This window comes from Taudactylus pleione, unplaced genomic scaffold, assembly GCF_031769625.1.
Source record: "Taudactylus pleione unplaced genomic scaffold, aTauple2 ptg000136l, whole genome shotgun sequence".
NCBI lineage: Eukaryota > Metazoa > Chordata > Amphibia > Anura > Myobatrachidae > Taudactylus > Taudactylus pleione.
Window position 1 is genome coordinate 6,492,881 of NW_028284538.1, and position 24,405 is coordinate 6,517,285.

General features: G+C 44.7%; 1 protein-coding gene across 1 annotated transcript in view; it reads left to right on the forward strand.

The window, feature by feature from the left end:
• LOC148522945 (membrane-spanning 4-domains subfamily A member 4D-like) overlaps positions 1–24,405 on the forward strand; it is a 116,666-nt gene that overhangs the window by 40,747 nt on the left and 51,514 nt on the right. The window contains exon 2 of the mRNA XM_088473586.1: positions 7,130–7,522. Within this exon, the coding sequence (XP_088329712.1) occupies positions 7,154–7,522 (369 nt within the window). The 5' untranslated portion in view covers positions 7,130–7,153. The remainder of the gene's footprint in view (positions 1–7,129; positions 7,523–24,405) is intronic.

Genomic DNA, 24,405 nt, shown 5'->3' on the forward strand with positions numbered 1-24,405 from the left:
TGTGAAGGAGACTGATGGGCTAAAAAGAGCATGTGGGGAAGTGTGAGGGGCAATTAAGAGGCACATGAGCAATTTCTAATCCCAGTGGTTACCAAGGGCAACAACTGCTATTAACTTGTTTATATATATATATATATATATATATATATATTTATATATATATATATATATATATATAAAGTCTCCAGGTCCGGCCCTCCAGATAATAAACCAAATCCTGCAGGGGTGCCCTCACATAGGGATAAATAGAAGCATGAAGGTGCAGCACTCCCCTCTCAATAAATCAAGCAGAGACCAAAGGATCAATAGAACGTTTCAGTACTTTTAGTACTATCTTCAACCATATGATTGAAGATAGTACTAAAAGTACTGAAACGTTCTATTGATCCTTTGGTCTCTGCTTGATTTATTGAGAGGGGAGTGCTGCACCTTCATGCTTCTATATATATATATATATATATATATATATATATATTTATATATATTTATATATATATATATATATATATATATACTGTATATGTGTGAGTACGCCCAGCCATCATAGGCCCTCAATTTTTGTACACTCTGAACATTGGGCCTGATTCAGAGCTGAACGCTCTGACCAGAGCGCTCGCTCTGAATCAGGGCCCTCCTACCTTTTTTTGGAGCGTCCTCATGGACGCTTGCATAGCTGTGGGTTACCACCCACAGCTATAGCGAGCGTCCATGATGATGGTTGCGATGGTCTTGACCATCGCAACCATCGGGCTTGCGACGGAGACCCTGCGGTAGGGTCTCGCTGCCGCAAGCCCTGGAGTGATTTTGGCTCTATCAGAGCCAAAATCACTCCCACTGACTTCACTAGTGATGTCAGTGGGGCCGGCTTGAGACGGTAGGCGTTCCCATGGGAACGCCTCCATCTGGCAGGCACGCCCCCGGCACGCCCACCAAAGGGGGCGTGCTGTCAATTAACATCGACAGCACGCCCCCTTTGGTGCGAGACCCGGAGCGATGGTGAGCCTGTCGCTCGCCTGGTCTCGCGCATGCGCACGACGGAGCTCCCTCCGTCGTGCGCATGCACAGTGGGGAACATCGACCCGCTTGCGAGCGTCCTGCCGCTCAAGAGCGGGTCTGAATGACCCCCATTGTTCATTGGTCTCACAGAGGTGATTACAACATTCAGTGTGCATGTTGCAATTTTTTCCACTTTTTCCAACAGACTTATCAAAGGCATGATCATTTGGATTTGCATAATGTTAAAATGTTCAGCTAATGCAACATTATATCTTTTGAAGCCTGGCAGATTATTATATTGATACAAGGTTAGGAGGCACCAGAGCTCATTTATTCCAATTTTGAATCACTATTTTGTACTGCAGAATTCTTGTATTTTTATTGTGTACCTATTGTATTTGTGTAAATAAATAAAATGTCATTTAATGTAATCATCCTGCACTCCTATCTTTTTCTTTCTTTCCTAATGTTGCATTACTCTGGTGTTTTAGTATTCACCACTGCTACTCAAAGCATGGGAGATTGATAAAGTGTAGAGTGATAAAGTGCCAACCAATCAGCTTCTAGCTGTCAGTTTTTAAACACAGTCTGTAACATGACAGTAAAGCTGGCCACACACTAGACCAACTTACATCCAACCAGCCAACTTGTTGATTGGTTGGAATGAAAATCTGGTAACGTATGGGAGTAACTGATGATTAGCAATTTGCTCCTAAATGCCAGAAAACAGATGAAAATGATCGTTCAGACAAGTTTGTTAAATGTTTGATCTAAACTATTTGTTCAAGCAACATTTTTGGTCAATTTTCCGGCGTTTGGGAGCAAAATGCTGATTGTCATTTGCTTTCATTCATTACCAGATTTTCATTCCAACCAATCAACTAGTTGGCTGGTTGGACAGATAATCTTTAGATGTGTGGCCAGCTTTAGAAGTTGATTGGAAAGTAATTTATCATTTTCCAATTTATCACTTTCCAGAGCTTAGGGCCTGATTCAGACCCACTCGCGAGCGCTGAGCGCTCGCAAGCGGGTCAATGTTGCCCAAGTGCGCATGCGCACAACGGAGGCTGCTCCGTCATGCACATGCGCGAGACCCGGATAGTGACGAGGAAGCCGTCACTCCGGGTCTCGCACCAAAGGAGGCGTGCTGTCGATGGTGAGTGACAGCACGCCCCCTTTGTGGGCATGGCTGGCAAGACGGAGGCGTTCCCATGGGAACGCCTACCGTCTGGGTCCGGTCCCACTGACATCACTAGTGATGTCAGTGGGAGTGTTTTTGGCTCTGATAGAGCCAAAAGCACTCCGGGCACCCTACCACAAGGGTCTCGTCGCAAGCCCGATGGTCGCGATGGTCTTAACCATCGCAACCATCTTTTTGGCCGCTCGCATAAGCTGTGGGTGGTCACCCACAGCTATGCAAGCGGCCAGGAGGCCGCTCCATAGGCCTACATATGATTATATTGACTTTCTAATATTAGGCATTGAGCCAATAAGGACACAACTTTAATTACCTACTGGACTGTTTTAGTGAGTACATGAAGATGAAGTGGCCAGCACAGCAGAATGCCTGCCCTAGATGTCATATCAAAATATGTCATGGTAATCCCAGTTAATGGTCGAGTTTGAATCCTTAAAGAGTGTTCTGACATAAAACTGCATGAGCGATGTTATAGGGATTGGTGAAATTAGAGGTCTATTTACTAAGCAGTGTTAGGAGAAGTGAAGAGTGAAAAGTGATAAGGTACCAGCCAATCTGCTCCCAACTGCAATCTCACAGGCTGTGTTTGAAAAATGACATTTGGGAGCTGATTGGCTGGCACCTTATCACTTTTCACTCTTCACTTTTCACTTCTCCTAACACTGCTTAGTAAATAGACCCCTTAGTGTGTTACATTAAAAACAATATGAAAATAAATGTTAAACAAATGAAAAAAATAAAAAATATTATAAAAATTTGAGCTGACATTAAAAAAAAAAACTAAATCACAACAGACCTAGTACACAATGCAGCCTCATCTGCAGCTGATTTGCATGCAACTCTAAATCAGCCCCGTATATCACCAAAAAAGTTGTACAGTATTTTGGGTTCAAATGCCATCAGGACTTCTGTGTAGCTAGTTTACCAAACACTATACTTAACACACACAACAAGTATTATACTAAAGCAAACAGAAGTTGCCATCTGCAAGGTTCAATGTAGATACAGTGATTTAGATTATAATAGGTGGTTCTTCAGCAGTATCACACACATTAATGACAACTAGGGAATCTCGGCCGTAACCGCCTTAGTTATGGAGGATATTATGGATATTAGTTACTGAGGATATTATGGAGATAATGAGTCCATAATTTGAGGGTATTTGTCATAAAGACTTATGTCACTCATTAAAGTTGTCCTTCTAATATTAATATATAGATATTATGGTAGTGAAACCACACCACTGACAACTGCGGAAACCCCCAGAGAATAAACAATTATAAAAAGAGCTAATAAGAAAACAGAAATGTATCTAAATTCAAGGGCTGAGACAAAAGAATCACCAGGAACACTCCAGAGTCAGGGCAGACAGCACAGGGTCAGAGTCAGGGCAGAAAGCAAAGGGTCAGAGTCAGGGCAGACAGCACAGGGTCAGAGTCAGGACAGGCGGCACAGGATCAGAGTCAGGGCAGGCGGCACAGGGTCAGAGTCAGGGCAGGCGGCACAGGGTCAGAGTCAGGGCAGATGGCACAGGGTCAGAGTCAGGGCAGGCGGCACAGGGTCAGAGTCAGGGCAGACAGCACAGGGTCAGAGTCAGGGCAGACAGCACAGGGTCAGAGTCAGGGCAGACGGCACAGGGTCAGAGTCAGGGCAGGCGGCACAGGGTCAGAGTCAGGGCAGGCGGCACAGGGTCAGAGTCAGAACAGACATCACAAGACCAGAGTCAGGATAGGAAACACAGGATCAGTGTCAGGGAAAGGAAGCACAGGATCAGTGTCAGGACAGGCAGCACAGGACCAGAGTCAGGAAAGGCAGCACAGGATCAGAGTCAGGAAAGGCAGCACAGGATCAGAGTCAGGGCAGGCGGCACAGTATCAGATTCATGACAGGCGGCACAGGATCAGAGTCAGTGCAGGCAGCACAGGATCAGAGTCAGGGCAGGCAGCACAGGATCAGAGTCAGTGCAGGCAGCACAGGATCAGAGTCAGGGCAGGCAGCACAGGATCAGAGTAAGGACAGACAGTACAGGATCAGAGTCAAGGAACAAGCAAAAGTAAACCAACAGGAATCAAACAGAGAACCAATCAGGAGCACGCATATCGGGCAGGAAGATATAACAAGCATAGGTGAAATAGCAAGGCAGTATTTAAAGGCTGAGTAACCAATGAAGTGATGTCTCAATTCCAGTCTTCTTTTAATGTATAATCAACAGAACCTGAGAGACAGCCCAGGGGAGAGAGGATATCTTTCAAAGCAATAAGTAATTAAACAAACCTGAGTGCATTATCTTTGCTGATGCTGCCTGAGAATTACACAAAATTTAGCAGCCTTGAGGAAAGATGTAATATCCATTCTTAGGGGGTGATTTTGCAGTAGACGGAATTGCAAAGCTGCACTCTATGACACTCATGCTGCATTTGCGATCCCAGCACTGCGACCAAGGTCACAAGCTGGGATCATCATCGCGATGGTGGACGACGCTGGGCCACCAGCCAGCTGAGTAAGCCTCCACTGTACAGTGTAGTATCCTTCTCTCAGAAATACAGAGGCTGTGAATACTATATATTAGTTAATCTAATGTAAATCTCAGTGCAGGAATGCCATCTATTGGTTTTGGACAGATGCCCATGTAGAGCAGATAAAATTGAAGGCAAGTCTGTGGATTTTTCTGGTTATTCCAAAGTAAATTGTGTTGAAATTAAGGCCCTCATTCAGAGCCACTCGCTAGCGGCAGTACGCTCGTTCCGAGCAATGTTCGCACATCTGCGCATGCGTACAGTTTTTAGTACGCATGCGCGAACCAGTCAGTGCGGCCGAAAATCATTTGTACGCAATATAGTGAGTGCCTGCTATTTTGAGTGACAGAACGAGGCGTATGTGGGTGGTAACAGGGGAAGGTGCTTGAAAACGGGGAGTAGAGATCCGATCGCAGGCGTGCTTAAAGGTCAAAACGGGCATTTTATGGGTGTGCATAATTAATACAGCAGCGTCAATGACCACGTCACTTGTTTTTTTTTAACTCAGAACTGCTCGCAAAATAGCGGTTGAAAAAACCAACCATAAGAATAGCGAGCAGTTCATATCCTGTTCGATGTACTCGATTAATCTAATAAATAGCGGACATGACGTATGGTGCGAGCGGCCAGGGGGCGTTTTTATCAAATAAACGAGCGTATGTTTCGCTCGCTCGTTCAGACTTAGAGGTGTGAACAGACTGCAATGTGCGAACGGATCATTTGCATAGCCACCCCTTGTTTTTGAACGAACGAACGCAAATAGCGAACGGCTCTGAATGAGGGCCCAAGTCGTTTCATAGAATATTTCAGGAGCATGTTGAAGGTTAGTCAGCCACCTTGGGCATGCTTAGGAGACTACTATATGTATCAAAGCTTGATGAGATAAAATTGTGAGAGAAAAAGTATTAACCAATCAGCTCCTAACTGTCATTTTTAAAACACAGCATATACAGTTAGAAGCTGATTGGTTGGTGATTTATATCTCACAATTTTATCTCTTATAAAGCCTTGATACATAGGCCTCTTAATATACCAATATAAAGCTTGCTTTTATTCAACAACACCATCAAAAAATTGTTATCCTAGATAAATCACACAAATTCGAAGCCTTGGCCAGTAAAATTGTAAACAGGTCTCCATCTCAAATAAACAGTTGCTGGAAGAATGGGTTTACGTTAGTCAAAAGCTCTTCACTGCGCTAAACTTATCCCTGATTCTGGGACTGAGCAAGGATTCAGCAAGGATCGCTATTGCGAACGCAGTAGCAATCGCGCACGCAGTTCTGCTGCGAAAGTATGCTAATATTCGCAAAGCACTCTCACTGACAACATGCAGACGCCCACTTCCCCTCTCGCACATCCCTAATACCTTGCAATCCAGTCAAAACATTGTTAACATCGAAGTACATTGGAGCCACTTGCGCATTTAAGGCAGGTCTGACCCTACCATTAAATTGCTAACTTTCCTGCACACAGTGAGAGCTCAAGCTGCATATGACATCGTAGTGGCTAATATGCACACCCCTGCAACGGCATTCATGCCTGCATTTCTTCATCCACTCGTCACCACCCACAAATGGTGCTTCCTGTCAATCCCTCTGCGATGGGTATGAATAGCCACTGCAGTCCAGATCACAGTGGTGCCTTTGCGCACTGCAATGCATGTGCAGTGTGCAACAATCGGTCGTCTGCGTATGCTTTCGCAGTTGAGCTCCATGCTGAATCAGGGGTATGGGCCTGGGGTATGGGCGGTAAAAGAAAAAAGTAAAGTAAAGAAAATAGAAAAATGTACACTAGCGCCTCTTTGTGTTCCTTTACTGATCATGGGGCCTGGACGCCAAGGCGATTTTCATGCAGATTGAGCGATTGTTTGTCATTGTGCATGTGTACAAGTCACGCTGCATGCGCGCAGCGATTGCACTGTGAGTATGGATACACAAAGCAATCCATCACAGAGTGAGTGGCATATTGTCAGCCGTTGGGGGTGTTGACGGGGGTGTGGTCTGAAAAACGCAAGCGTGTCTGTACGTTTGAATGCCATTACATGGCTGCGGCAGGTCAGAACTGCCACAAAGGCTGCCGATGTGCGTCGATGTTGCCAATATTTACACAGTTATGTGTTGTCACACGCAGGTAAGAAGGCAGCAGTGGGCATCTCTATGCTCGGGTGATCTTTGCAGACATTAGCATATTGTTACAGCTGCGTTGCGTATGAAATTGCAGCTGCGATCGCATTAGCGTCCATCTCTGAATCAGGCCCATAGTTCTGACTCAGAGATTCGGTTTTATTATAGATCATCTGGCAGGATCAGTAAAATATCTCAGCCATACCAGATCACCGCGTTGCTTTATTATATGAAGCATCAGCGTCAAGTAGACATTTAACAGTAACTGTGATGTTGTTTTTGTCTCTTCCCCAGTATTTTTTAGAACTGACCTCAGCAATGAATGAAATCAGCAGCCGCAGCTATGAGTCCATCCAGTATGATAGTGCACCTCCACTGTATTCTGCCACCACTCCTATACCAATGAGCAATGTGCCTTCTGTTCCGTCTACTGATCAACCATGGGATGATTTTCCCCTGCCTCCAGCATATGATTCCCTTACTGATTTACCAATATGGAGTGTCCCTCTGACGGCTTCACCATCAAACATCTCGTCTAGTGCTCAGCAATGGGATTTTTACCCGCAGATTCCAGCATACAGCACAAACTCTTCTGTTCTACGCTATAGCTCAACTGATGTTTTTTCTCAAGCAACACTTAACCTCCGCAAACGCAAATTTCAGAGATGGAAACAAGCACTTGTGGCAGTAAGTATTGCAATATTATTATTATTATTATTATTATTATTATTATTTACACTGAAGTGCCAAAAATCATGAGATAACAGTATGTAAAGGTGAGGGTAGGTGCCGTCACTGTGCTGTGACAACTTGGAAATGCCCAGACCAGCATCAATTATAATCTGACATCTCGTGATTCAGTTTGAACACCAGCAAGGCGAAGTGAATTATTGGAGATTGAACGAGCATGATAGTGGGTACCTGATGGATGGAACAGTCCATTTCCGAAGTTGTGCGGACTTTCAACATTCCTCGATCTATGGTGTCACATGTGTATGAGGAATACCTCATATAAGGCATTACCACCTACTGTGGACAGCGCGCTGGCCGACCATGGGTGCTTAATGATCATGACCAGCGGCGTCTGGACAGAATTGCCCGTGGTAACTGACAAGTGACTCTGGCTCAAATCACATCCACATTCAATGCAGGAGTTACCAGACATATATCCTGCAGCAGGGCCGTAGCTAGGGTAGTGCGGCCGGTGCCATCGCACAGGGCACCGCAGGTCAGGGGGCGCTGTTTGGGCCTGTCAAATTTCTGTTTATTATCATTCTTACTTGTAGCTTCCTCTTATTTCATCTCCAGCATCTCCTGGCCTCTCCTATCTCTTCCCTGGACCTTCCTCATGAAGCCATGGCCCTTTTTTGGGTGCATTATGTCCCTTTGAAAAATGAGGGGGGCGCCAATGCTCTTTCTGGCACGGCACCAAAAAGTCTAGTTACGGCTCTGTCCAGCAGGTCAGTGCAGCATTCTTTGCCTTCTGTGGGATATGAGAGGAAAAGATCCACCACAGTGCCCCTGTTAACACTATGACACCGCACATAGCACTTCAACAGGGCTTGTGACATCGCTAGTTGGAACCTGGAGGACTGGCAACATGTGGCGTGGTCTGATTGTTCATGGTTCCAGTTGTTTTGGACTGATGGTAGGGTTTGGGTGTGGCACAGACAGACCCCATGAGGCCATACACCCCAGTTGTCAATGAGGCACCATGCAGGCTGGTGGTGGTTCTATAATGGTGTAGGGTGTGTTTGAATTGCATGGGTTGGGTACACTGGTCTCCCTGAACATGTCATTGACTGGTGCCCACTACGTTGCATTGCTTGATGACCATTGCAGCCCTTCACAGTCTTCATGTACCCCCCCAACGATAGAATATTCCAGCAAGATAATTCACCATGTCATCATTCCCAAATTGTCCACAATTTGTTTGAGGAGCATTCTGGAGAGTTCCAATGAATGGTGTGGATACCACATTTGCCCGACATGAACCCAACTGAGCATTTACGGGATGTGGAGGAGAGGTCCATTCGCACCCAAGATCCTGTACCTACAAATATCAGGGAGCTGTAGGAAGCTATCCAGATGGCATGGGTCAACCTCTCTCCAGAGGTCTTCCGTCCACTTATGGAATCAAAGCATTGTTGTGTTGCAGCACTTCACCTGGCTAGAGGGGGTACTACATGATACTAGACATCTCATGACTTTTAACACTTCAGTGTATATATATTTTTTTTATAATCCCAACATCTATGTATTTTTTATATCAATTATTGAATGATTGAATTGTTTAATGTTGTTGTTGTTTTTGCTTTTATTAGATAGCCCCATATATCGCATGTGATTCTGTGGTTAATTGTTAATAATACACAAGTAATATTATTGTACTGTATGTATACATTCCTGTAAAGTCAGTGTAATAAGTTAGTTCACAGTCATCACTTTAGTACAGAGGTTCCCAAACGCAGTCCTCAAGGCTCCCCAAAAGTTCAGGTTTTAGAGATATACATTGTTGAGCACAGGTGACTTAATTAGTACCTCAGTCAAATTGATTTAACCACCCGTGCTCAACCATGGATATCTCTAAAACCTGAACTGTTGGGGAGCCTTGAGGACCGCGTTTGGGAACCTCTGCTTTAGTGGTAATTATGAATCCTTGTGCATTATATGAAACAATGCACACCTGCTGTTATTTATTATGAATACTGGAAGTCCTCATATACTGTATTAAAGTACGAAAACCTATAGCCCCATGTTTTAAATAATAATAATTAGGGATGTGCGCCGACCCCTGTGTTTTGGTTTTGGATCTGTATCTCCTTCAAGGTTTTGGATTTGGATTTGGTTTCACAAAACCACCCTTGCGTGTTTTTGTGTTGGATCTGCACTTTCTAAATAGCATAAAAACAGCTGAAATCACATTTGGGCCTGTTTTTGTTCCTACAGTATTATTAACCTCAACAACATTTATTTCCAGTAATATCCAGTCAGTTTTGACCACCTCACAGCTCACAATATTGATTTCATCAAGTGTAGGCCAAAAGGTTGCATCAAGCTAGATGGCTGAATAAGCGACAGCAGTGGGAGGCACTAACATGTTGCAGTTCAGCTTCCAACATGGCACAGAGTGACACTGCAGTGGCGGACAGGATGGCAGTTTTATAAACTATAACATTAAAAGTGACAGGCAGCAATGCCACAAATAGCACATAATGTAAAGAAAAGAGGTGCAAGATGGAATTGTCCTTGGGGCCTTCCACCTACCCTTATGTTGTATATAGTAAACAGGACATGCACAGTTTAACAAACCAATCACTTCAGTGACAAGGACTACCAATTGTGGCTAAAGCGATTGGTTTGTTTGGGCCCCCACAAAACAATCTACCAACGGGCAGCTGACATTGCTAGCAATGATCTCTCCATGGACAAACTGGCTTTACAGAGGCAAGATGTTGTTGGCGCCATCTTCATCCGATTTCTGACCCTCATCAGAATGTACATCATCTTCACACAATATTAATTTGTCGCAGCTGGAATCCATCATTACAGCCTCAGGTGCCTCTGTAATTTTTGGATATAATTGGTGGTAAAGGTCTTCCTCGTGAAATTTGTAGTTCATTTTTTTGAACATCATCTTTTCCACATTTTGAGGAAGTAGCCTCCTATGCCGATCACTGGCAAGGTTCCGACTGTGCTAAACACTCTTTTGAAGTACACACTGGAGGGTGGGCAGCTCAAGAAAAGCAATGCCAGTTTGTGCAAGGGCCTCCAAATTGCCTTTTTTTACTGCCAGTATTGAAAAGGACTGTCTGACATGCCTATTTGGATGCTATCATTAAAATAGTCCTCAACCATTGTTTGAGTGGTGACCATATCAGATGGAGTCATTGTAGAGGTCTCATTAATTGTTGTCAATTCTTTTAGACCTGACCAGATGTCAAAACATGTTGACTCATCTGCATCACCAGTGGGTCTTTTGTTGGGAAAGTTTAATTTTTTTCCTGGCAGCTGCACTTGCTGGAGAAACTGAAGGAGGAGCCATCGCTGCATCACGTGCTGCTTGAGATGAAAATTTCCTTACCAGCAGCTCTTTGCATCTCTTAAGGTCTGTGTCTGCTGGGAAGAAAGACACAGTGTATGGCTTAAACCAAGGATCCAGCACGGTCGTCAAAAGGTATTGATCCAATTGTAAGATCCTGACAACCCTTGGATCCTGGCAAAGTGAATAAAGGACTTGATCTACAAGTCCATCATACTTAGTGGAATCGATTAATTTCAGCTCATCCTTCAGTTTCTCAAGCTGCTTTTCCAACAGTCTAATTAGGGAAATTACCTGACTGAATCTGGTAGTGTCTGAACTCACTTCACAGGTGACTACTTCAAAGGGTTTCAGCACTTTGCACAACACGGAAAGTATTTTCCCTGAGCTTGAATAAGGTACATTCCCCCCTCCTCTTCCTATGTCAAAGTTCGTTGTGTAGCTTTGGATGGATTTTTACTGTTCCTCCAACCGCTAAAGCATATAAAGGGTGGAGGTCCACCTTATAACTACTTATTGCTGCAGCTGGTGACAGGGCAAATTCAACATTTTTTGCAGGTGCTGAATTGCGAAAATGTCCAGAAATTTTGTCAGCCACAGAGAGCATCTGTGCAACGCCCTATCATTTTAAAAAAAAATTGCATTACCAAGTGGATTTTGTGAGCAAAACATGGGATGTGTTGGAATTCGCCCTTCTGTAATGCTGTAACAATATTTGAGGCATTGTTAGAAATCAAAAATCCCATGGAGAGTCCAAGTGGGGTAAGCCATTTTGCAATGACTTACCTGAGTTTTTCAAAGAGGTTGTCAGCAGTATGCCTCATAGTAAAATTGATAATACACAGAGTAGCCTGCCTTTGAATCAGCTGCTGTTTCTTATATGCTGCTGCTGTTGGTGCCGCTGAAGACAATATACCCACCCAGTGGGCTGTTATAGTCATGTAATCTTGCATTTGTCCAGTTCCACTTGTCCACATATCTGTGCTTAAGTGAACAGTGGGTACATTGGCATATTGAAGGAAACTAATTATGTTTTAATTAACATCCCTGTACAGGCTGGGAATTGCTTTTCTAGTGAAGTGGAACCTACAGTAGATGGGATTTGGTAGCGGGGACACAGAGCCTCAATTAACTGTCTAAAACCCACTGGACTAAAGGTGGATATGGGACGCACATCTAATACCAGCATAGATGTTATGGCATCAGTGATCCTCTGTGCAACTGGGTGACTGCTGTCATACTTGCTCCCCCTTGCAAAGGATTGTTTAACAGTCAATTGTTTTTAGTCTTCCTGGTCCCCTTATAGGATGAAGATGCACTCCCAGCATCAGCTGCTGGCGTAGCACTCAAGTACTCTTCTAAGGAATCCAAGATAGGGGAGGCCTGAGTTAGCCTTATCAAATTAAATGCAGGACTAGTTCCGATCATGATTGAGGATATTGTTGATAAACGTGTTGGTGGTGGTGAAGATGCCAGGTGTTTGGATCTAGCAGAAAAAGTGGAGCTAGCTGACACTTGACTGTATGTTAAAACGTCTTTATTCAAAGTTTCTGAACTTTGCAAACACTTTGGATGGATGCACTGTAGTTTACGTAACAGGGAGGAGCAGGCCAGAGCTACCATTAGGCAGCATTAGACAGTTGTCTAGGGTGCCAGGCCATTGGGGCACCACTGAGGTCAGGAATAAATAATAATATATTGCTTGCTACTGCATCGCTTACATGTGAGTCGCAGATCATCCCAATTCAGACCCATCCCTCAACTTCCTTGTATTCCTCTTCAGTCCCCCTGCCTGAAGAAGCTGAAAAAGAGGTGCAGCGCGTTGTGGAGCCACATAGCAGCAGTCAGTGGCCTGGGTTACTGTGGTGGGACAGAGCGCAGAGTACAACATGCATCAATAATAGTGGCTCACAGACTCACAGCCATCAGGTTGGATCACAGCATGAACTATGAGAGGAAGGGCTGCTGATTTCTAAAGGTGCTTATATGTAAAGATTAGAGATCTGCTTATCTTCTTGTTCGGCATCTGCTCTCTATCGGGTGCTTTCTGACCTTAGTTGACACTGATTGCATTTATTTGAGGAGTGTCCATGTTTATATCATCATTCCATCACTTTTAAATTACTATGGTTTGTGGTTATGTGGCTCTGGTGTTTAAAAGCAGAACATTACGATGGACATTTATATGATATTATAAATTGGGAGTTGGGGGATAGGGTTACTGTCTATGGGTTTCACTAGTGGCAACATTGTTTTTTCTATAGTGACAGTTATATTTATTGTATTTATTTATTTTTTGTCTTGGGGCAGGGACTCCACCCTGGAGTGTGATATTCACCCCTCCATCCAGCACAATGCCAGGCTCCTGCAAACAGTGTTCATATAATATGCTCTATGTAGAATGACTTTAACTGAATTCCCATGGACAATAATTATCCCCTATTCAAAGTGACATTTCCTGAGGCTGCTGCTCTCCCTCAATGTACTGCATAGTACCAGACTTCTGTATACACATTTCATACAATATATTCAATGTGGAAACACTGACTCTTAGATAATGTTCTGGAATAAGGACTCAACATTGGGTAACAATAATTAACTTGCTAGGTATTGTAAAATGCCAGTCTCCTGCATACCACATGCATGTACTGTGTTCTGGGCTGGGCTTTTTTATTTTACAAAAGCCAAGTGTGTGAGGTGCTGGGAAGTGAGTAATGTGGACATAGGAGGCAGTAGGCTAAAGATTTGCCTAGGGTGCTGAGGAACCTTGCATTGGGCTAAGGGGAGGAGGTTCCTAGATGGTTAAGGTCCCTACCTCTACCTACTCTGGCATGACAATGTGTACAGATGGCTTAACAATTGTTGTCTGGATTTGGGTAGAAATTATTCCACACATAAGAAGTGGATTTTTTTGTTTTATGCCCAGACATGACAATGGGCTTTTCCTTATCATGGGCAACAACTGTTTCCACTGGGGCCTGATTTAAACAAACAACAACCTCATCAACAACATCCTCATCATCAGCATCCTCATCAACAACATCCTTCTTAGTGTCAGCTAAACAAATATCCTCCTTATCCTGGTGCACTTCCACAGAAGCATCCTCCTTTTCTATGTCAGCATGTTGACTTGTGCTGCTCATACCCACATTTGCAGAAGACGCACAAGTGGTGGCAGGAAGCTCCTCTTTGAGTACAGTTTTGGAAAGGTCAGGCTCACACATGGCACCCGCCGACACACTTAGACTCTCCTCAGGGATTTGTGACATTTCTGAGTGCACAGAAATACAGATTTTCATTTTTTTTAAATGTCTACAGAAAGAAGGGCTTACATCATCATAAGAGGAAGAACCACCAGTCATAAATAAAGGCCAAGGCCTTAGTCTTGCCTTGCCACTTCGTGTGGTGAAAGGCATATTGTCAATTTTATGTCTTTATGCAGATAACTTTCCCTTTGATGTTTTTTTCTTTACCACTGTAAAAGATTAGTTCTTTGATTTTAGATGCCCTGACTTAAGCTTTGTATGCCCTTAAGGATCGGCTTTAGTGGATGATGTAGACGGACTAGTATCGTCATGACTGCTGGCACTGGCAGCAGCTCCAGTACTAGTATGTGGTTCCTGCTCTCCTCTCAACTGATCGTTCTCCATATCAACAAACACGGAGGAAGTGGGGTACAGCACACATGTTAATTTGTACCAATTTTAAATATTACACTGCAGTATCAATGACCTACAGTGTCACAATATTTTTTATTAATACAGTGCTTTACCACTCACAGTGACAATATTTTTATGAATAAAACACTGAGCTACCACTTACAGTGTCACAATATTTTTATGAATAAAACACTGCACTACCACTTAGTATCACAATATTTTTTTGTGAATACACTGCGCTACCACTTACTGTGTCACAATATGTGTTGAATATTACACTGCATTTCCACTTACAGTGTCACAATATATTTTATGAATAAAATACTGTGCTACCACTTACAGTGTCACAATATATTTTATGAATACACTGCGCTACCACTTACAGTATCACATTACTTGTTGAATATTACATTGCATTTCCTCTAACAGTGTCACAATATTTTTTAGGAATAAAACACTGCCTACCACTTACAGTGTCACAATATTTTTAATGAATACACTGCGTTTCCACTTACAGTGTCACATTATGTGTATAATCACTGCTGTTACACTTACAGTGTCACAATACATGTATGATTATTATACTGCGCTACAACTTATAATGTCACAATACATGTATGAATATATTACACTGCGGTCTGACTGGCAGCTACACAGTAAAAAATCGCAAAGTTTGGGTGAGTCTGGTTTTCAGAGAACCGGACTCGCTCATCTCTAATAATAATAATAATAATATGGCCTCAATGACTTCTATATACAGTAATCCATGTAATTTACAGTAGGTATTGCATTAGCTTATATATAATACTTCTACATTACTGTTGACATGCTGTAACTAATATTTATACTAGTGATGTGCGCTGACCCTCGTGTTTTAGTTTTGGATTGGGATTCATCTTCGTATTTTGGTTTTGGTTTTGCAAAACCACCCTGAATTGTATTGGTTTTGATTTTGGATCTGTTTTTTTAATTGCTAAAATGTTTTTAAAAACAGATAAAATCATGTAATTTTTGAAAAATCCGAAATTCAGATTTACAATCCAAATTTGGAACAGCGGTAAGATCAGAACCGTAACTCAGATCTGTCCAGATCTCCTTAGGAGATCAGTACTGCAACTCAGATCTGTCTGGAGTCACAAAATGCGGATGGATTTGGATTTCGGGAGAACCAAACCACACATCTCTAATTTATACAAACATTGTGCTCAGAAATCAGAATGCACTGTGTACTTTACTAGCCAGGAGGGGTTGGGTACCGGTAGCTGAAATCCTGTCAGCGGCCTCCCGATAGATGAAGATCCCAACAGGGATGTTGAGTACCCTAACTTTTCCCCTTCCCCCCCCTAACCCTCCCCCGGTGATGCCTAACCCTAACCTCCCCCCAGTGGTGCCTATCCCTAACCACCCCTCCCCATAGCCTAACCCTCCCCCAGGGGCTGGCTGGCAACTTTTAGCCTGGGGGGCAAATGCATACAGGCGGCCCTGGCAGAGGAGTAGCGTCTAGCCATGGTTCTACAGCGCCCCCCCCTCAAGTGTTCCATGGAGGAGGCGGGTCCATATGGGATTAATGTAAAGTAAAAAAAAAAGTTTAGGGGCAGCCCCCTGTAGTATTTCCCATATGCAGTGTCCCTTGTGTCCCAGGAGAGGACCCCCTTATGCAGGCTTCCAGTAGTGCCCCCAGTAGTGATCCCCCCTATGCAGTGCCCATTATACAGTGCCCCCAATAGTGGTCCCCCCTGTGCAGTGCACCTTGTGCCCCCAGTAGTAAGCCCCTTATATAGTGCCCCCAGTAGTCCCCTCCCCCTATGCAGTGCCCCTAGTAGTAGTCCCCTCCCCTTGTAGTGCCCCTAGTAGTACTCCCACCCCTTGTAGTGCCCCCCAGTAGTAGTAGTCCCACCCCTTGTAGTGCCCCCTGTAGTAGTATTCCCACCCCTTGTAGTGCCCCCAGAAGTAGTAGTCCCACCCCTTGTAGTGCCCCCAGTAGTAGTCACCCCAGTTGTAGTCCCCCCCCTTGAAGTGCCCCCATAGTAGTCCCCCCTTGTAGTGCCCCCAGTAGTAGTAGTCCCCCCTTGTAGTGCCCCCAGTAGTAGTAGTCCCCACCCTTGTAGTCCCCCCAGTTGTAGTCCTCCTTGTAGTGCTCCCAGTAGTAGGCCCCCCCTTGTAGTGCCCCCAGTAGTATTCCCCTCCCCTTGTAGTGCCCCCAGTAGTGATCTCCCCCTTGTAGTGCCCCCAGTAGTGATCTCCCCCTTGTAGTGCCCCCAGTAGTGGTTCCCCCCTTGTAGTGCCCCCAGTAGTAGTTCCCCCCCTTGTAGTGCCCCCAGTAGTGGTTTCTCCCCATTATAGTGCCCCCAGTAGTGGTTTCCCCATTATAGTGCCCCCAGTAGTGGTCTCCCCATTATAGTGCCCCAGTAGTGGTTCCCCCCTAGTAGTGCCCCCAGTAGTATTCTCCCCCCAGTAGACACAAAATAAAAAAGAGAAAAAAAACACTTACCTGAATCCCCACTCCGGCCGCTGCCATGCGCTCCTCCGTTCGCCTTCCCGGGTCGGGCCGCTCTGCATTATGGGAGAGACATCATTACCCACTGCAGGAGCCGGAAGATGGAGTGGCTCCCGCAGTGGGTGCAGCAGCAGCCAAAGAGAGTCTGTCAGACTCTCATTGGCTGCTGATCAAAACAAACACACAGCTGCCGGAGCCGTGTGTTTGGCACTGTGTAGTGCTGACTGAACTCCGTCCGGACAGCGCTACACTCGCGGTGCAGCCTGTGTCACAGAGACACAGACTGCCCACGGCCCGAATGGTGCTGCAGCCCGGGGGGCACATGGCACCCTGCCCCCTGGCCCAGCCCGCCACTGGGGGGGCCTAACCCTAAACTCCCCCCAGGGGTCCTTAAACCTGACCCTCCCCCACTGGGCTAAGACCTAACAATTCGGGATGCCGGCTGTCTGGATTTCAGTATCAGGATTAAGATAGGTGTCAGGATTTCAACGCCTATCTTTAGTCACAGGTCGGCTTCTGATGTTGGGATTCTGATGGCCGGCATTCCGGGGACCGGTTATATAACTGCTTCCCATCAGGAGATGTGCTAGGTCTTCACCATTTACTCTAACCTTCTAGTTCTATCAGAGTCTGAGCATTGTATATGTAGCTGAACCATCAAAGTATTGATCTAATATGCCCCTGCTTAGAACAGCAGTTAATGAATGGTTTTAAAGGTTACCATTAAGGTCTGAAATACGTGGGGCTGAGGGATACTGTATATCTATATAAATGAAAAATAACTATCCAACTTTGTGAAGTGGAAGTATGTTTTGTATAGTTTAACACAATCCCTGTCAGGATGAGTGAACTTGTGCTGCTGGTGGGCAGTAACTAGATCATACTTACTTACTCTCCCAAGGCTCCCGAAAATTGTCTACTGATACCAGAGCCGGCCACCACTTGCCTGCACCCCCTTTTATCTGCCTGCACTTCCCCATAACTCCCCACACCCCTTCCCAGCAGCTGCCCACTTACTGGGCAAAAAGGTATAACATGTTAGGTCACTTATATCTTGCCCAGAGGCATCACCGGCTCTAGGCAAGATATATCCATGCACTTCTGAAAAGGGGGTGTAGCCTAACATAAAATGGTGTGGCCTTGCAGGAAATCCTGATCATATCACTCAGGGGGTGTTGCCAGCATCCTCGGAGATGCTGAGCTGTCACCGGAGACTAGTGCCTGCACTGTCAGCTCCTCCAGTGTGACAGGAGCCGGGTGCTGCAGGAGAAAGTCACACTGCAGCACCCGGCTCCTGTCACTGAGAAGGAGCTGGCAGTTTGCTCTCACCCCCTCCGACGGTGGCAACCAGGTGCGGCCCACTCCCACATAGTGACGCCATTGATCCTCTGGCATTTTAATAGTATTAGTTACATAACAAAACATAGTAATATACCACCTCCAGCAAATAGTTGCAGTGGCACGAATTATGACAAGCAGTAGTACATACTGAAACATAATGGGACCAGTAGTAACAATGGTTAGAGGTCCTCACACATCACAGCATGCAGCAGACTGTTACACGAGGTTCTTATACCACGTCCACCCACCAAAGACTTTCTTTGGTGTGCAATTCCCTATTCCCTGGGGACCCTCACAGCTTCCACACTGTTGCTTCCAGACTCTTCACGCAGGCTTGTGGCCCATGTAGTGACACACCTCCCTATGGGGACACTTCTCAGAGGGCTTCTTCCAGTGTGAGAACTCACACCTAATGTGGAGCTCCTAATTAAGCCATATGAGCTTGTAGCCACTCATCTATCCAGTCCTCTACCAAATCATGCACCTGATGTTTTCTGGGGTTCCACTACAGATGGGGATTTCCCTATCATGGGTCTCTGGATACTGCTGCTCTCACACTGCAATTTTTCTCTCTTTTAGACACCCCATTGTGACTTGCAGCACTCCCCCTCTGTTCTTTGCAGGGGCTATCTCTCACTGAAGCTGCAGGCTCTCTCTCCTTTAAACTGCAGTCACTTGGTTCAGCTACAGCCCAGTTACATAGGCAGGCATCTTATTTTACAGGGTCTATCCTCTTCCTAAAAAAGGAGAGATGATTCCAGGGGGTCCTCTTTCTCAGTGTAGCTGCCCTTCTCTTTGGCTCATAGGGATGATGCTCCCTCCTGCCTGCCTTATTGCCAGGGACACCTTTTTGGCATTGGGGCTTTTCTCCTTTATATACTTTGCCCTCATGACTAGGGCCATGCACTCCCCAAATGCTGGGGTACGATGAGACCTCCTTCCTCCCGCAGTCCCAGCATAATGGCTGCCTCCTCCTTGAGGATGCCGGGAGCCTAAGTCTTTACAGACTCAGGTCCCAATGTCATGCACACAGACTTATCGCATCTGCCCATGACCCCTAGCAGTGATTGAGCTAGCCCACATCACTGCCTCTCTGTCTATTCTGCCCTCCAAGTAACTCCTATGTCATCTGGGGCCGAGCTTAAGCCAAAAAGAAGCCAGATCTTGTCACTGGTTGTCTGAACTTAAGGCCAACAGTAGGAGGGTCCTACATGTGCACAAATGAAAATGTTGTTTTGTTGGACAAAATCTTGTAGTTAAACTCAATGGGGGTGATTCAAATGTTTTTTAGGTCGTGATAATTAATGAGCGCCCAGTTTGCTATTCAATTGTTCTGGACGCTCAATAATTATTGCCCTCTTCGCCGCCTATGAGATGAGGTTTAGCCATGTAAAACGGCTAAACTCGTCTAAAATTCTGGTTAGTGCGCGCTAACTGTGGTTAGCATGCCCTAACCAGGGGGTTTCTCACACATTTTGGCTTGCACCCTCCTGAGTGCGTGCAGAAATGCCGGCGGCGGCGGCGGCTATCGCGCCCTGACAGAGCAACAATTGAACTGCTGTGTCAGGCGTCTTAAAAAAAAAAACCGCCAGCAAAACATTTCAATCTTCCCCAATGAGTGTAAAGTGGACATATTTTGAGACCTCAGTGCTTGAGTCTACATTACCTTTTTAGTTGCGTACATTTATTCGTATGTTTTCAAAAATGACTGGGACATTTCCATAACTTGCATTGGGTGATGTTTGTATCTTCTAGAACCATATAATAGTGGAAGTCCAATAATGCCTGCATATAAAGTACAGTTATAATAAAGCTTCTCCCCTTATGGTTATGAATTAATTATTTAATAAATGTCAAACAAACAGAGTGATATAAAATAATTAGCTACATATGCCGGCTGTGTACTAATAGACCGTAAATAACATGTCTTTTATCTCTCTTTGATAAATACCCTCCTTAAATGCTAATACAATGTCACAGAAACAACACTTTGGGGTAAATTTACTAAAGTGAGAGTTTTTAGAAGTGTAGATGTTTCCCATAGCAACCAATCAGATTCTAGCTATTATTTTCTGGAAGGTGCTAGCTAAATATTAAGTAGACTCTGATTGGTTGCTATGGGCAACATCTCCACTTCTAAAAACTCTCACTTTAATAACTTTACCCTTTGGTATTCAATTTGGTCATTTTCTTGACAAAATGAATAACTAGAACTATGGTGACAAAGAAAACAGTAAGTGGATCAGACAACAGGGTATATTTACTAAAGTGTGGGCTTTTAGAAGTGGAGATGTTGCCCATTTAGATTCTAGCTAGCTTGATACATGTTAAGTATAATCTGATTGGTTGCTATGGGCACCATCTCCACTTCGAAAAACTTGCACTTTAGTAAATATACCACAACATCTTTAAGGCCCTGCAGTGCAGCAACAGCCTCCTATAGCTCAACGGTGTCTACAATGGTTTACACCTACTCTCTCTTACAGTATCATGCCTAATGGATGTCCCACCAAACAGAGTGGTGCTGCTGAGCTCCAGCTACAGGATGTCAGTTATTGCCCTTCTGAGAAATAGAGTTGACCATTCTTCACCATGGCTCATTTCTGATCTCAAGCTCACTCTTGCTGCCCATGATAAGAAAACAAAATCATGAGGGAGGGTGAGGATGTCTTAAAGAAGAGACCTCAGTCAGGGGAACTGTCCCTCAAATACATTCTATTCACCAAACCCCATCTACTGACTCTCCATTGGCTAACATGTCTTAAGCAAAGCCCCACCATCTGATTCATAGAAAGACCAGCACAATGCCTCAGGGTTTAATTCTCATCAGGCCTGATGTCCATCTATCAGTTGGAGAGACAAAGAAAAATATAAAATTAATAAGAGGGTTATCTTAATGTGATAGTATGCTGTAATTTAAGGTGATGTTACTTCTGTATCTCTCTATCACTGACCATAACTCCAAAAAGTTTATGGTGACAAACAAATCTTAAAAATGGACATGTGGGTATACTCCCAGGTATGTATATTGTGGAAAAATGTCACAGAGGAAGTATTCTGGACCTCTATTTATTTTGTGATTTGTCTATGACCCATTGTGTCTAAGTCCACGTACACTATATACGATATCAATTAACGATAACGATATTGTTCAATGATTTATCGTTCATATCATCCAGTGTGTATGTATTCAATTGCCACAAAATCCTGTTTCCGCTTGTTTTTTGGCGAAAACCTCACCTCCGACATTGACAAAAACTTTTCGCCCAATTTATTTGCGAGGTTTCCTCCTATGAAACAGGTGGAAACTTTTCGCCTTTCCACCTGTACATTGATTTCCTATTGAAATCAATGTGACTTCGCCAGTTCCATATTCAAGTCCAAACAGACTTTTCGTCTGTTCGGATGTAAGATTTCTCCCGTTTTTTTTCACCTATAGAAGGGTGGCAAAAATACCCCAAAAAATTTAGTAATTGATCTTTTACAGATCTATTAATATAGTAGAAGAGGTATATATGTATGGATGTGAAACAGCTCTTCACTGCTGCCAACAGACTGGCATGACAGTGCCTTGCACTGGCTTTATATAACCCAGCCGTGGGGGCGGAGCGATTACGTTGCGAGCTATGATTGGCTCGCGGTGGCCATCTTTACATTTAAAAAATTGTGCTGATGTGCCTTTTTTTAAATGGGCATCGCGGTTTTCACCATCAAAGTCAATGGTGAGAACCGCTCATTGGCTGAGAGGCGGAAGGAGCCAATGAGCGTTCAGCGGCAGGGTTTCTATAGTGAAATCCCGCCACTAAGCTCTCATTCGGGTAGTACTGTCCTTGCAGGACAGTATTAATGTACGTGGGACTCGTCTTTAGTTTTTTTGTTTTGCCAAGCACGGGGATTGCCTACATTGGGCCGAATAGGACCGATCCACGCATAGTAGGAGGTGAGTATGTTATTTTTTTTTCAGGTACCCTATGGATTAATCTACTGGAGAAGGGGACCAATGGCTATAGGGATACATAGGTGAGTACAGTATGTGTACATGTGTGTATGTGCATGTATGTTTAATAAACTTCTACTTTGTACGATGTGTGTCCTGTATTTTAATATTTATTTTGCTGTAAAACTACAGGTACCAGTAAGCCTGTAATGCCCCGCATGCTGGTACTTGTGGTTTTCCAAGTACCAGCATGCGGGGGAGGGAAGGCTTGCTGGGAACTGTAGTTCCACAGTAAAAGACAATATTTAACTTCTATTTTTTACACCACATTACACTATCAACCCAGCACCCACCGCCCCAGGGGTGCCGGTGATAGCCCCGGTCTTTCAGCCTAGGCCTGGAGTGCCCTGGAGAGGGGGACCCCTTAATTCAGGGGGTCCCCAGGGATCCTTGGCCTGGGCTGACTAGTGGTCAGGGTTGATGCTTCGGTTGGGGGGCCTGGTGAAATGGCTCCTCTGGCATCAGCCCCCCACTAGAAAAGTCAGTTGCTGATTCTGGAAAATACAGGGGAACCCTACTCATTTTTTCACCTGTATTTCCAGAACCAGGACCGGATCAGAGCCCAGTGCTGGTTGCGCTTAATATGGGGGACCCCTACGTCATTTGTCCCCCATATTTTGGCAATCAGGACTGGTTCTGATTAGCCTGGTGCTGGTTGTGCTTAATATAGGGGACCCCTATATCGTTTATCCTCTGTATTTTGCACAACCAGCACTGGGTCACTAAAAGCCCGATGCTGGTTGCTCTCTTATTTTGGGGGGAGGGGGAGAGACAACATTTTTTTTGTTATGTTTTTTACACATGTTACATTTTTTTTACATTTTATATGCCTGCATCTGCCGCTGATGCCAGCTACCTCCCCTAGGTCTTACTGCCTGCTGCTCGCCCTGCCTAGTCCACTAATGACAGCACTGCCACCACCACCGCCACTAATGCCCACTTCGTCCCCCCGGGTCCCAGCCACAGCAAATGCCGGCTTTCTTCCCCACCGGTCCCGGCCCCCGCTACCACACAGGCAGAGGACAGCCATCTCTGTGCACCCAAGTGAAGCCACACTGAGTACACCTGCTGGAGTCTCCTACTGAGGCTGCGCAACAAGTTGAAACTTCCTATCTCTATAATGGCGGATTCGTGAGGTAATAGTTTAAAATTTTTTACTTTCTCGATGATCTAAACCCCAAAAGCACCTACCCTGGGACAAAAACTACCTAATAAAACAAAGCCCAAGTCTAAATTCACCTCCTATCTTGAGTTATGCCTTCCCAAATATGTCCCATAGAGAACAGAAAAAAAATGGTCCCTAATTGAGAGTGTCAGAAAAAACTGACAGTTGGAAATTTAGATTACTCCCAAATCCTAATTTGTTATGTTTTTGCCCTGAAATTTGTCATGCAGCACCAATCGACAGTTCTACCCATCCTTGCCAAATTTCAGCTTGGTAATTTAAATAACTTTGGAGGTGTAGTCCCTTAAACACCATGCCCCTCCCCTTGGGAGTTCTCTATGGGAGAATTAGATTTTTTTAGATTTGGCCTTAATATAAGGGCACAACCCTTATAATATATATAGAGAGAGATTCACTCATTGTGTGTGTGTATATACCCCCAAATCACTAACCATTCCACCTTCTTCACTGTGCTGGTCACATCCCCCGCGGTGGCACACAATAGGTCCTTCATCATTTCCAGCTCCAGGCCCATGTGGACCTTAATCTGGCACTGCACACAGCAGCATGTGCTGGGCTGGGGAGAGTGGTTGCTGCTGACTGGTAGGAAGGGAGGGGGGCAGAGGTCCTGCTAGGTCCCGCAAGCCCGGCAAAAAGTACTTAGTACCTGTTCCCCCTCTCACTCGGCCCTGCTGGAGTGGGGTGTGTATAATGCAGTGTTGGCTAACCTTGACACTCCAGCTGTTATGGAACTACATAACCCAGCATGCACTGCTACAGTTTTGCTATTAGGGCATGCTAAAACTGTGGCAGGGCATGCTGGGATATATAGTTCAACAACAGCTGGAGTGTCAAGGTTAGCCAACACT